General features: G+C 47.5%; 1 protein-coding gene across 1 annotated transcript in view; it reads left to right on the forward strand.

Moving 5' to 3' along the window:
• LOC139378428 (staphylococcal nuclease domain-containing protein 1) overlaps nucleotides 1-15,291 on the forward strand; it is a gene marked incomplete at its 5' end in the record, with an annotated part of 274,769 nt that overhangs the window by 62,447 nt on the left and 197,031 nt on the right. Inside the window, 1 exon segment of the mRNA XM_071120595.1 lies at nucleotides 2,916-3,025. Within this exon segment, the coding sequence (XP_070976696.1) occupies nucleotides 2,916-3,025 (110 nt within the window).

The following is a 15,291-nucleotide window of genomic DNA, read 5'->3' on the forward strand; positions in this document are numbered from 1 at the left end:
CTCACCACTCAGCATACAGAGTCTAGCCTAGCACACACCTCACCACTCAGCATACAGAGTCTAGCCTAGCACACACCACACCACTCAGCATACAGAGTCTAGCCTAGCACACACCACACCACTCAGCATACAGTCTAACCTAGCACACACCACACTACTCAGCATACAGAGTCAAACCTAGCTCACACCACTCAGCATACAGAGTCTAGCCTAGCTCACACCTCACCACTCAGCATACAGTCAAACCTAGCACACACCTCACCACTCAGCATACAGAGTCTAGCCTAGCACACACCACACCACTCAGCATACAGAGCCTAGCCTAGCGCACACCACACCTCACCACTCAGCATACAGAGAATAGCCTAGCCTAGCATACACCACACCTCACCACTCAGCAAAGCCTAGCCTAGCGCACACCACACCACTCAGCATACAGCGCCTAGCCTAGCGCACACCACACCACTCAGCATACGGAGTCTAACCTAGCCTAGCGCACACCACACCACTCAGCATACAGCGTCTAGCCTAGCTCACACCACACCTTACCACTCAGCATACAGAGCCTAGCCTAGCGCACACCACAACTCAGCATACAGAGTCTAACCTAGCACACACCACACCACTCAGCATACAGAGTCTAACCTAGCACACACCACACCATACAGAGTCTAGCCTAGCACATACCACACCACACCACACCTCACCACTCAGCATACAGAGCCTAGCCTAGCGCACACCTCACCACTCAGCATACAGAGTCTAACCTAGCACACACCACTCAGCATACAGAGTCTAACCTAGCGCACACCACACCACACAGCATACAGAGTCTAACCTAGCACACACCACACAGCATACAGTCTAGCCTAGCACATACCACACCACACCTCACCACTCAGCATACAGTTTAGCCTAGCGTCCACCACACCTCACCACTCAGCATACAGAGTCTAGCCTAGCGTCCACCACACCTCACCACTCAGCATACAGAGTCTAGCCTAGCACATACCTCACCACTCAGCATACAGAGTCTAACCTAGCACACACCACACCTCACCACTCAGCGTACAGAGTCTAACCTAGCACACACCACACCATACAGAGTCTAGCCTAGCACATACCACACCACACCTCACCACACAGCATACAGAGTCTAGCCTAGCGCACACCTCACCACTCAGCATAGAGTCTAGCCTAGCACACACCTCACCACTCAGCATACAGTGTCTAACCTGGCACACACCACTCAGCATACAGAGTCTAACCTAGCGCACACCACACCACACAGCATACAGAGTCTAACCTAGCACACACCACACAGCATACAGAGTCTAGCCTAGCACATACCACACCACACCTCACCACTCAGCATACAGTCTAGCCTAGCGTCCACCACACCTCACCACTCAGCATACAGAGTCTAGCCTAGCGTCCACCACACCTCACCACTCAGCATACAGAGTCTAGCCTAGCACACACCTCACCACTCAGCATACAGAGTCTAACCTAGCCTAGCACACACCTCCCCACTGAACATAGAGTCTAACCTAGCCTAGCACACATCTCACCACTCAGCATACAGAATCTAGCCTAGCACACACCTCAGCATACAGAGTCTAACCTAGCGTAGCGCACACCACTCAGCATACAGTCTAACCTAGCACACACCACACCACTCAGCATACAGTCTAACCTAGCACACACCACACAGCATACAGAGTCTAGCCTAGCACATACCACACCACACATCACCACTCAGCATACAGAGAATAGCCTAGCGCACACCACATCTCAACACCACACCACCCCTCACCACACTGCCCCTCACCCCACCACACCACACCACACTGCCCCTCAGCTCACCACACCACACTGCCCCTCAGCTCACCACACCACACTGCCCCTCAGCTCGCCACACCACACTGCCCCTCACCTCGCCTCACCACACTGCTCCTCACCTCGCCACACCACACTGCTCCTCACCTCGCCACACCACACTGCTCCTCACCTCGCCTCACCACACTGCTCCTCACCTCGCCACACCACACTGCCCCTCACCTCGCCTCACCACACTGCTCCTCACCTCGCCACACCACACTGCTCCTCACTTCGCCACACCACACTGCTCCTCACCTCGCCTCACGCGCTGCCCCTCGCCTCACGCGCTGCCCCTCACCTCTCTGCCCCTCGCCTCACCTCTCTGCCCCTCACCTCACCACGCTGCTCCTCACCTCGCCACACCGCGCTGCCCCTCACCACACTGCCCCTCACCTCAACACCCCTACTTGCTCACACATTAACTTTTCAAACACACACATTCTCTTTCAAACACCCACGCTCAGCCAACTCTGAGTGCAAGAGATAAGCATGCATCGCCTCACAGCTTTCCTATAACAAGCCCCCCTATAGCCCTCCTGCCCTCCAACCCTCCCATCCTCCCCCAGGCTGTTCTTTTAATCCACTACCCAGTGAAAAGACCCAGTGCAGTTAATAGTCATGAATAGCAAGGTCAGCGCCAGGGGACGGCCAAACAAAGGATGAAGCTGCAGTCATTGAAGCACAGCAATTTAGAGGATGTTAACTGTTAACCCAACATGACCACAGAGGGGGAAAACGCTTAGGATTGACCAGCGATTACCAATCATCCATTTAGCTGCCACGATAATGCTCAGCTCCACTAATCTCTAGTGCCACTTCACCTGTTATGGTGGCATCGTTGTATCGTAACTGTCCTAAAGCTGGGTTGTTACGGGATTGAAATAAATGTCAGATTTTGACTCATGTATCAGTTGTTAGGGGAAACTTCAACTTGTTTGACCGCAACATTCTAACCTGTCTAAATGTTGTCTAACCTCGTAGTTATTTTTATTGGCTGTTTTGCTGACACTTGTTCTGTGTTTTTCATTGGCCAGGTATCGAGTGTCCGCGCGGCTCCAGGAACATGCCCGGCGGCATGCAGGTGGCTGAGCCCTTCAGCGACGAGGCCATGGCCTTCACCAAGGAGCTGGTACTACAGAGAGAGGTAAGCGCAACAATCATTTTGGCTCCAATTTCTTTGATTTCAGTGGTTTTACTTGCGACTGCATGTTTGGCAGGTTTTGCGGTCGGACATATTGGATCACATTCGACCTCCAGTTTCATTTTGTCTCCTGGCTTTCTTTAGTGTGGTTTTTGATGACTCTGGGTGTGTTCGTAAATTCACTCTGCAGTGCCAGAGTGTGCTCAGAGTGTGGTCTGGGCATTCGTAAATTCAGCGTTGTCAGATTGTCCCTTCGCAAATTCAGAACGTGTCTTTCTCTGAGGGTTCAGAGACTACACTGGATGTAGGTTTGAGTAGGGTTGATCCGAGCGTTCTGACCTCACAACGGCAGTCAAGCATCCAAGCTAACATTGACTAGCTTGCTAGATTCTTCTGGACACAAATGAGAGAACACCTCACTCTGACCATTTTACTCACCATAGTAGAGCTGGTTTGGCTGTTTTCATGTTCATGTTTTCATGTTATTTAGAGTTGGTGATTCTACCTGTGCTGCTGGCAACAAATTAATTACGCTTTTTTGCCGTCGTTTACTGACACCGGCCATATTCAACGGGTGTTTAACGTTTGTAAATTCATCAGTTGTTCTGCGCTTTAGCACACTCGGACGAGTGCTCTGAAAAAGGAGTTGATAACCAGAGTGAATTTACGAACGCACCCCCTGAGTTGCGTGGAAGGTCAACAATTTTGGATCATGTTTGACCTCCATTTAGGTTAATCTATGGAACTCTGGTGCCTAGTTTCCCTTGGTGAATGCTATTCTAAATTGACGTTAGGAGTTGTTTGTGTTAACTGTGAACCGAGGCCTAGTCTTCCCTCCCCTCATGTCCTTCTGCCAGACATCCTTTTCTGACGGGCCATGGAGAGATGATTCGGTCCTCCACTCCATCAATTGACCAAATCCATAGAACGTCTCAGTTGAATAATGGTAGAGCAGAAAGAAGGGGAGACGGGGAGGACAGACGATAATTTAGCCTCCTCAAAACCACTCTCTCTGAAACCCAAAACCTTTCATTGGTCGACTTCCCAACCCCTTTCATACTCTCTGGCAAATGTGGCCTTGTCGCACCCTCCCTCCAGATACTCCCTTTTACAAACTGATTCAAGGTCAGTTTTGTATCTCCCCACTAATAATTAAGGGTATAATTTGGCACGGGTAAGCTGATCCTAGATCCTAACGTTTATTGACATGTTAAACAGAAAGCTGCTAAATTAACTGGAGCCCATTGAAGCTAGCTCTGAATCCAAGGACAGCTAGCCCACTGTAACTCTCCTCTCCGTTGGCCGTTGGACCCGGTTGAAGGGCTCTGCGGGGGCATGCGTATCCCATGCTCCTTTGAGCCCCTCTAATTGTCATGGAAATGTGGCTTTGAGGCCAAATGTTTTGGCTGGTGTTGAGCTAGAAGGCTAGCCTGTGTAGGATGAGCTGAGCTAGCCAGATTTCTGCACTAGATTCCCAACTGAAAGCTTTGGAAGTGGAATTGAGGTTAGCAGGAGTATTAGTGATGGGGGCACAGTCGGACTCAGACCGCTCTGGCTGACAGGAACACACATACTTAACACCCACACATACATCCACACATACACACACACACACACACACATGCATAACACCCACACAAACATACACACACAATATTATACTCAACACAATATAATAATAAGTAATATATGCCATTTTAGCTTTTATTCAAAGCGACTTAAAAAATAAACTTTTTTTATTTTTTAAATGTATACTTTATTTAAACAAAATCTTATTTACAATGACGGCCTACCAAAAGGCCTCCTACGGGGGCCTGGAATAACTTTTTTAAATAAATAAATACAATATAAATGTAGGACAAAACACACATCACAACAAGAGAGACACAACACTACATAAAGAGAGACCTAAGACAACATAACAGGGCGGTAGAGACAACAATACTTCACATAAAGCAGCAACAAATGTCAGTAAGAGTGTCCATGATTGAGTCTTTGCATGAAGAGATTGAGATAAAACTGTCCAGTTTGAGTGTTTGTTGCAGCTCGTTCCAATTGCTAGCTGCAGCGAACTGTAAAGAAGAGCGACCCATGGATGTGTGTGCTTTGGGGACCTGCAGAACGGGTGTTGTATGTGGAGGATGAGGGCTGCAGTAGATATCTCAGATAGGGGGGGAGTGAGACCTAACAGGGTTTTATAAATAAGCATCTACAAGTGGGTCTTGCGATGGGTATACAGAGATGCCCAGTTTACAGAGGAGTATAGAGTGCAGTGATGTGTCCTATAAGGAGCATGCATGGCGAATCTGATGGCATGATTGGTAAAGAACATCTAGCCGCTCGAGAGTTCCCTTACCTGCCAATCTATAAATTATGTCTCCGTTATCTAGTAGGATGCTCATCTGAATCAGGGTTAGTTTGGCAGCTAGGGTGAAAGAGGAGCGATTACGATAGAGGAAACCAAGTCTAGATTTGTTTTTAGCCTGCAGATTTGATATGTGCTGAGAGAAGGACAGTGCACCGTCTATCCATACTCCCAAGTACTTGTATGAGGTGACTACCTCAAGCTCTAAACCCTCAGAGGTAGTAATAACACCTGTGGGAAGAGGGGTATTCTTCTTACCAAACCACATGACCTTTGTTTTGGAGGTGTTCCGAACAAGGCTAAGGGTAGAGAAAGCTTGTTGCACACTAAGAAAGCTTTGTTGTAGAGCATTTAACACAAAATCCAGAGGGGCCAGCTGAGTATAAGGCTATCATCTGCATATAAATGGATGAGAGAGCTTCCTACTGCCTGAACTATGTTGTTGATGTAAATTGAGAAGAGCTTGGGGCCTAGAATTGAGCCTCCCTTGGTGACAGACAGTGGCTGAGACAACAGATGTTCTGACTTTATAAACTGCACTCTTTGAGAAAGGTAGTTAGCAAGCCAAAGACCCCTCAGAGACACCAATACTCCTTAGCTGGCCAACGCAAATTAAATGGTTACTGTATCAAAAGTTTTGGCCAAGTCAATAAAAATAGCAGCACAATATTGCTTAGAATCAAGGGCAATGGTGACGTCATTGAGGACCTTTAAGGTTGCCGTGACACATCTATAACCTGTTTGGAAACCAGATTACATACCAGAGAGAATACTATAGACATCAAGAAAGCCAGCCAGTTGATTATTAACAAGTTTTTCCAACACTTTTATAGTCAGGGCAAAATAGAAATAGGCCTATCACTGTTAGGATCAGCTTGATCTCCCCTTTAAATAAAGGACGAACCGTCGCTGCCTTCCAAGCAATGGAACCTCCCCAGAAAGGAGAGACGGGTTAAAACGGTTGGATATAGGCTTGGTGGTGATAGGGGCAGCAACCTTAAAGATGAAAGGGTCTAAACCATCTCACCCAGATGTTTTTTTGGGGTCAAGTTTCAGGAGCTTGACCCCAAAAGATCTGTCTTGCTGAAAAAGGTTATAACCAGAAACGTTAACATCAGTATTCAAAACACTCTTCCTTAACCACGTCTCAGTAATGACCAACACATCTGGATTGCAGCTGTGAACCCACACTTTCAATGGATCTTTCTTAGGTCATAAGCTTCTAGTGTTGACATGCAGAAAACCCAAGCTTTTATGAGAGCAGAAATCAGTGAAGCAGATATCAGAGCACAAGTCAGAATTGCGGCTAGCAGCAGTAGGTGGGCCGGGGTGTACATGCACATCAAGGCACGGCATAGTACAGGGAGAGCTCTGCCTGAGCTGACATTTGAATGTGCATCAGATGGTAACAAGATCATATTGTACAGCAATTTCATCAGGTAATATGAATACAAAGCCGGCGAGAGGTGGTTAGAATAGGATGGGAGGCCAAAAGTCTGTGTAACCAATAGAGAGTCCCTAGTGTGGGAACAAACAGTCTGTCCCACGGTTGGGTAGAGAAAGTTTGTAGTCAACAAAGGCAAATGGCAAAATGTACAAGAAAATATATAAAGTGACTTGGATGTTCAGAGAGGGGTGAGTGTGGTGGAGGTACCTGTACCAGACATGGGGAGACAGGCCAGGGAGAGAGGGGTGAGTGTGGTGGGGGTACCTGTACCAGACATGGGGAGACAGGCCAGGGAGAGAGGGGTGAGTGTGGTGGCGGTACCTGTACCAGACATGGGGAGACAGGCCAGGGAGAGAGGGGTGAGTGTGGTGGAGGTACCTGTACCAGACATGGGGAGACAGGCCAGGGAGAGAGGGGTGAGTGTGGTGGAGGTACCTGTACCAGACATGGGGAGACAGGCCAGGGAGAGAGGGGTGAGTGTGGTGGAGGTACCTGTACCAGACATGGGGAGACAGGCCAGGGAGAGAGGGGTGAGTGTGGTGGAGGTACCTGTACCAGACATGGGGAGACAGGCCAGGGAGAGAGGGGTGAGTGTGGTGGAGGTACCTGTACCAGACATGGGGAGACAGGCCAGGGAGTGAGGGGTGAGTGTGGTGGGGGTACCTGTACCAGACGGGGAGACAGACCAGGACTGAAGGTGAACAGAGAGGGGTGAGTGTGATGGAGGTACCTGTACCAGACAGGGGGAGACAGGCCAGGGCAGACGGTGAACAGAGAGGGGTGAGTGTGATGGAGGTACCTGTACCAGACATGGGAAGACAGGCCAGGGCAGACGGTGAACAGAGAGGGGTGAGTGTGGTGGAGGTACCTGTACCAGACAGGGGGAGACAGACCAGGGCAGACGGTGATCAGAGAGGGGTGAGTGTGATGGAGGTACCTGTACCAGACAGGGGGAGACAGGCCAGGGCAGACGGTGAACAGAGAGAGGCGTGAGTGTGGTGGGGGTACCTATACCAGACAGGGGGAGACAGGCCAGGGCAGACGGTGAACAGAGAGAGGGGTGAGTGTGGTGGGGGTACCTATACCAGACAGGGGGAGACAGGCCAGGGCAGACGGTGAACAGAGAGGGGTGAGTGTGGTGGAGGTACCTGTACCAGACAGGGGGAGACAGACCAGGGCAGGCGGTGAACAGAGAGGGGTGAGTGTGGTGGAGGTACTTGTACCAGACAGGGGGAGACAGGCCAGGGCAGGCGGTGAACAAATCGCCAGGTGGAATCCAAGCAGCAGTATAACAGGTAACAGGAGTAGGTGTCCCACCCACTGGGGAGATGCTTTTATTTCTGGAGTCAGGTTTCTAGTAGAAAAATATAAATAGTCTTTGAACAGCAGGTGGGGGCTTCAGAGGATCTGTGAATACATTTTACATATTGGTGGCCCCGGGAATCGAACCCATAACCCTGGCGGTGGAAGCACCATCCTCCACCAAGTGAGCCATGCAGGACCACAGTCATACCCATGTTGGCTCTGTCACGCACACCCTCAGAAACACACAATTGTCTTCCTTCTCTCACACGACATGCAAGTCCCTCTTGCCCTCTCTCGTCCGTGTGAGTTAGCATGCTTAGGAGAGACTGCTGCTGCTGCCTTAACCTACTGGCTGTGGCTAATGCACTCTTAACACTGCCCAAGCTAATTGTACAGAGGGAGGGAGGGAGGGATGGATGGAGAAAGAGGGGGAGGGAGAGAGGGAGGTAAAGGGAGGGAGTAGGGTCAGGGAGAGGTTGAGAGGGAAAGAGAAACAGTGGGGAGAAAAATCCTGTTATCACACTGTCCATCTCTCCATTCCCCAGGTTGAAAATGAGGGCCTTAGTCGAAGTGGCCCGATTACATTTTTTTCCTCCCCAATCCTCCCAGTGTCACTGCGTTTTAAAACTGCCGCTCCGCTCCAATGGATGTGAATGGAGCCCAGGTGAACTCATTTTAGGACGTTTTCTGACTGAGTGCAGATTTCTTTTTCATTTAGTGAATGATGTTTGATTGAAGCTGCTCTCCAAGTGGTCCACTTTTCAGTGAATGGGGTTTCATTTGAGTTTAGAGGGAATTCTCCATAGCCATTTCCACCAATGTGTTTGTATTTTTCAGAATCAGACTGTCAATACCGGTAATTTGCAGTCTTAGCAGGGGTATTCGACTTCAAGGCCCCACGTGTGCCGAACCGACGCCACGTTAAACATCATTCCCCCTCCTCTGCCCCTTCTCTTACTTCCCCCTCCTCCTTTCGCCTCCTCTCTCCCCTTTCCTCCTTTGAGGAATGCTGTGTTAGTGCAGGCTTGACGGGTCGGCTGGTATGTTGGGGTGTCATCACGCTCTTCAATGTTCTGTCTCTAAAGCACTGCGGCGACGGCGTCTTCATTTCTCCTGATCCAAACGCTCATAATTAAAGTGGCCCGGGTTGAGAGGATACGCCATGATTTCTGACACTATTTTTAAATCTCTCTCTTGCTCTCTACATCTTGGTGTCTACCTCTCGCTCTCCCTCCGCCTTTCTTTTTTCTCTTTGTCTCTCTCTCCTGCTTCTTGCTCTGTCTTGGTCTCTCTCTCTCTCTCTCTCTCCTTCCCTCTCTCATCTCTCTGTGTGCAGTCTTAATCTCTGACTGACACTCGCTCCCTCTTCCCATGCGTACTTCTTGGCAGTATTTCAGGGCAAAGGCATTTAGAAACAGCCCAAATAAGTTCCTCTTTTGATGTTTCCTCCTAGAACCCATATGTCTCCTGAGGTATATCGTCGGCAAACATTTTTAATGTTCATTTTCCATCTTTCTCTATTTCACGCCAAGGAGGGTTTTTGTTCATGAATTGTTTGTGTGTGGTAATAGATATGAATTGTATTGCGTGGAGAGGAACAGGGGAGTGGGGAAACCATGGATCAGAGGAGTAGGAAACAGAAGGAAAGAGGGAGATGGAAGTGTGAGAAGTGATATGCTGTAGGGCCTGACTGCAACAGAGTATTCTCTGCTCCATCCCTCCATCACGACTGTCTGTGATAGACAGAATGAGAAAGAACAATAAAACTGAGGGAAGTGGGATTTAAAGAGGGCTGGTCTGAGACTGTCAATACCGGCGTGGGGCGTGGCTCTGACCTTGTGTGCTGGTCCCACGGAGGTCCCTTTCTTCCCACCCACCATGTCACGGCTTTAATCACCAAACACCCAACGCTTCAGTTCACTTAGTGAGACCGTCAAACAGAAATGGACTGACTGATGGACGGACACACATTCATTGGCCTCTGACCTTTCTCAGTCTATCCATCCCTCTCTTATTCTTTCTCTCTTTCTGTCTTTTTAAGTTCCAACTTGGTCTTTCATTCACTTGATCGATTCCCGCCACATGCTATTTCTCCTCTCCTCCTCTCTGCCTCCCTCCCTGCCTCTCTCCCCCTCTCTGCCCCTCTCTGCCCCTCTCTGCCCCCTTATTATAAATATTTAACTTTCATGAAATCAAAAATGTAAAACATAAAAATAAAACTTCTTGTTAATCCAGCCACCATGTCAGATTTCAAAAAGGCTTTATGGTGAAAGCAAACCATGCGATTATCTGAGGACAGCACCCCGTGGACAAGTGCATGACAAACATTTTTCAACCAGGGAGGTGAAAGTCAGAAATAATGATATAATTCATGCCTTACCTTTGAAGATCATCTTCGGTTGGCACTCCAATATGTTCCAGAAACATCACAAATGTTCCTTTTCTTTGATAAACTCCTTCTTTATACCCACAAAATGTCAATTTATTTGGTGAGTTTTATTCAGAAAAACACAGGTTCCAACTCGCCCAACATGACTACAAATGATCTAATAAGTTACCAGTAAACTTGGTCCAAACATTTCAAACAACTTTCCTAATCCATCCTTAGGTATCCTAAAATGTAAATAATCTATACAATTTAAGAAGGAATATACTGTGTTCAATAGCGGATAAAATCAAAGTGGAGCGAGCTCCAGGTCGCTTGCCCCAAACAAGAGTACACATGGCTTGACACTCAGAAAGGAAAGTGCTACTTCTTAATTTCTCAAAAGAAAAACATAAACCAATTTCTAAAGACTGTTGACATCTAGTGGAAACCATATTTCTGTTAAAAAGGGATTGCCATAGAAAACTAATGGAAAACAGATTGAGCTCTAAAATGTTTTTTCCTGGATGGATTGTGCTCGGGGTTTTGCCTGCCAAATCAGTTCTGTTATACTCACAGACATTATTCAAAGATTTTTAGAAACTTCAGAGTGTTTTCTATCCAAATCTACAAATATATGCATATAATAGCTTCTGGGCCTGAGTAGCAGGCAGTTTACTTTGGGCACGCTTTTCATCCGGACGTCAAAATACCACCCCCTATCCCAAATAGGTTTTAACAAGTCACATACGTTGCATGGACTCACTGCGTGCAATAATAGTGTTTAACATGATTTTTAAATGACTACCCCATCTTTGTACCCCACACATACAATTATCTGTAAGGTCCCTCAGTCAAGCAGTGAAATTCTAGAGGGAAACTTGGTTGTCTGCTTTCCAACAGACACTGGGAGACAAATTCACTAAAACACAAAGCCAAACTGGAGTTGCTTACCAAGATGACATTGAATGTTCCTGAGTGGCCTAGTTACAGTTTTGACTTAAATCGGCTTGAAAATCTATGGCAAGACTTAAATGGCTGTCTAGCAATGATCAACAACCAATTTGACAGAGTTTGAAGAATTTTTAAAAATAATAATGGGCAAAAATAGCTCTTAGAGACACTTAGATTTATTTTCCATATATATATATATATATATATTTTTTTAAATCTTTTAATTTTTCTTCCACTGACATCACAGTATTTTGTGTAGATCGTTGTCAAAAAATGACATTGAAATCCATTTTAATCCCACTTTGTAACAACGTGGGCAAAGTCAAGGTGTGTGAAGGTACTGTATGTGTGGACAGTTGATTTTATCACTGCAGTATCTAGTAGGCTATACAGTATCAGAGCTGAATGAAGTCATCCCAGACACATCAGGTCTGTCCACCCTTTCTGTGGAAGTTTGAAAGAAATTGCAGTATTGGAAATGGTACCTTTACCTGCAGCATTATGAACCACCTGCCCAACCCTATAATTTATCCAAGCCAGCCACCGCAGGTTGATGGCACCTTCATTGGGGAGGATGAGCTCGTGGTAATGAGTGGAATTGGTGGAATGGTATCAAACACATTGAACACATGGTTTCCAGGTGTTTGATGCCATTCCATTGAATCTGTTCCGGACATTTATTATGAGTCGTCCTCCCCTCAGCAACCTCCTGTGAAGCCAGCCTGTATGAGAATCACCCACTATATGCATAATGGAGGTGGCTAGGCCTGTTTAACATTCTCCTGCTCACCAGGTTCTGGGTGAGAAAGTGCATCCTTCATGTGTTTTGAGCCTTTTAATGTCTATTTTGCCTCTCACTCCAAGACCATATTGGATTTCTCCTTCGTCTCGCGCTTTGCATTGATTTCCGTTCACGTCTGAATTATTTGGCGTGAGTCAGATTACACAAGTGCCGCGCTTCCATCTCTCATCCCTCTCTCCTCCTCCCGTCTCCCTTCTCCCTCTATCTAGCGCTTCCATCTCTCTCTCCTCCTCCCGTCTCCCTTCTCCCTCTATCTAGTGCTTCCATCTCTCATCTCTCTCTCCTCCTCCCGTCTCCCTCTCTCTATCTAGCGCTTCCATCTCTCATCCCTCTCTCCTCCTCCCGTCTCCCTCTCTCTATCTAGCGCTTTCCACATCTCTGTGTGTACATTCATGTGTTCATTTGTATGCACAGCCAGGTCTCGGTGAACTGACATGCTTGTGTCGATAGACAGTGCATTCAGAAATTATATTCAGGCCCCTCGACTTTTCCACATTTTGTTACGTTACAGCCTTATTCTAAAATGGGTTAAATAGTCCCCCGCCCCCCATCAGCCTACACACAATACCCTATAATGACAAAGAAAAAACTGTTTTATAGACATTTTTTACAAATGTATTAAAAATAACCATATCACATTTACATAAGTATTCAGACCCTTTACTCAGTACTTTGTTGAAGCACCTTTGGCAGCAATTACAGCCTTGTCTTCTTGGGTATGACACTACAAGCTTGGCACACCTGTATTTGGGGAGTTTCTCCCATTCTTCTCTGAAGATCCTCTCAAGCTCTATCAGGTTGGATGGGGAGCATCGCTGCACAGCTATTTTCAGGTCTCTCCAGAGATGTTAGATCGGGTTCAAGTCTTGGCTCTGGCTGGGCCACTCAAGGACATTCAGAGACTTGTCCCGAAGCCACGTTGTCTTGGCTGTGTGCTTAGGGTCATTGTCCTGTTGGAAGGTGAACCTTCGCCCCTGTCTGAGGTCCTAAGCACTCTGGAGTAGGTTTTCATCAAGAATCTCTCGTTACTTTGCTCCATTCATCTTTGGCCCGATCATGACTAGACTAGTCTTCCAGTCCCTGCTGCTGAAAAACATCCCTCCACAGCATGATGCTGCCACCACCGTGCTTCACCATAGGGATGGTGCCAGGTTTCCTCCAGACGTGACGCTTGGCATTCAGGTCAAAGAGTTCTATCTTGGTTTCATCAGAACAGAGAATCTTGTTTCTCATGATCTGAGAGTCCTTTAGAAGCCTTTTGGCAAACTCCAAGTGGGCTGTCATGTGCGTTTTACTGAGGAGTGGCTTCCGTCTGGTCACTCTACCATAAAAGGCTGATTGGTGGAGTGCTGCAGAGATGGTTTTCCTTCTGGAAGGTTCTCCCTTCTCCACAGAGGAACTCTGGAGCTCTGTCAGAGTGACCATCGGGTTCTTGGTCATCTCCCTGACCAAGGCCATTCTCCCCCGTTTTGCCGGGCGGCCAGCTCTAGGAAGAGTCTTGGTTTTTCCAAACTTCTTCCATTTAATAATGATGGAGGCCACTGAGTTCTTTGGGACCTTGGACTCCAATCAAGTTGTAGAAACATCTCAAGGATGGAGCTCAATTTCGAATCTCATAGCAAAGGGTCTGAATACTTAATAATGCTATTTCGCTTTTTTTATTTGTAATACATTTGCCAAAATATCAAACCTGTTTTCACTATGTCAGTATGGGGTATTGTGTGTAGATTGTTGAGTTACTTTTTAAAATGTAATCCATTATAGAATAGGGCTGTAAAGTAGCAAAATGTGAAAAGGTCGAGCTCTTAATACTTTCCGTAGGCACTGTAGCGTGTGTGTGTGTGTGTAGTTAAATAATAGATGGTGTGTTTTATAGGCCAGACAGACTTGGGGACACTGAGAATTCTCCCCCTGGGGACAGTTTGTTTGTAGGGTCTTTAAAGCATTAAACCACCAGTACTATTCTCAATATCATTTCCTTATATGATTTATATAGAATACATGGATGTCTTCTTCCATCCACTACTTTTATTCAGATCTGTTTTACTTTAGTAGTATTTACATGCATCTCATGCCAATATGGTTCATTGAATTAAATTCAAGCACCGGAACATTGCCTCTGCAATAGGCGACAACCTAACCATGAACGCACCCGGTTCCCTTACCTAGTGCCAGTGTGTGAGAGATGGTGTTATCCGTGGCCCTCTTTAATAGTAGTGACTTATAGGATGGAGGAGACAGGAATGTCCCCCATAAACTCCTCTACGCCACGGCAGAGAGATGGCGACAGGAATGTCCCCCATAAACTCCTCTACGCCACGGCAGAGAGATGGAGGAGACAGGAATGTCCCCCATAAACTCCTCTACGCCACGGCAGAGAGATGGAGGGAAAGGAATGTCCCCCATAAACTCCTCTACGCCACGGCAGAGAGATGGAGGAGACAGGAATGTCCCCCATAAACTCCTCTATGCCACGGCAGAGAGATGGAGGGAAAGGAATGTCCCCCATAAACTCCTCTACGCCACGGCAGAGAGATGGAGGAGACAGGAATGTCCCCCATAAACTCCTCTACGCCACGGCAGAGAGATGGAGGAGACAGGAATGTCCCCCATAAACTCCTCTACGCCACGGCAGAGAGATGGAGGAGACAGGAATGTCCCCCATAAACTCCTCTACGCCACGGCAGAGAGATGGAGACAGGAATGTCCCCCATAAACTCCTCTACGCCACGGCAGAGAGATGGCGACAGGAATGTCCCCCATAAACTCCTCTACGCCACGGCAGAGAGATGGAGACAGGAATGTCCCCCATAAACTCCTCTACGCCACGGCAGAGAGATGGAGGGAAAGGAATGTCCCCCATAAACTCCTCTACGCCACGGCAGAGAGATGGAGACAGGAATGTCCCCCATAAACTCCTCTACGCCACGGCAGAGAGATAGAGGGAAAGGAATGTCCCCCATAAACTCCTCTACGCCACGGCAGAGAGATGGAGGGAACGAGAAAGAGGTATGTGCTTTATCATCCCCAG

Source organism: Oncorhynchus clarkii, chromosome 21, assembly GCF_045791955.1.
Source record: "Oncorhynchus clarkii lewisi isolate Uvic-CL-2024 chromosome 21, UVic_Ocla_1.0, whole genome shotgun sequence".
NCBI classification, from domain to species: Eukaryota; Metazoa; Chordata; class Actinopteri; order Salmoniformes; family Salmonidae; genus Oncorhynchus; species Oncorhynchus clarkii.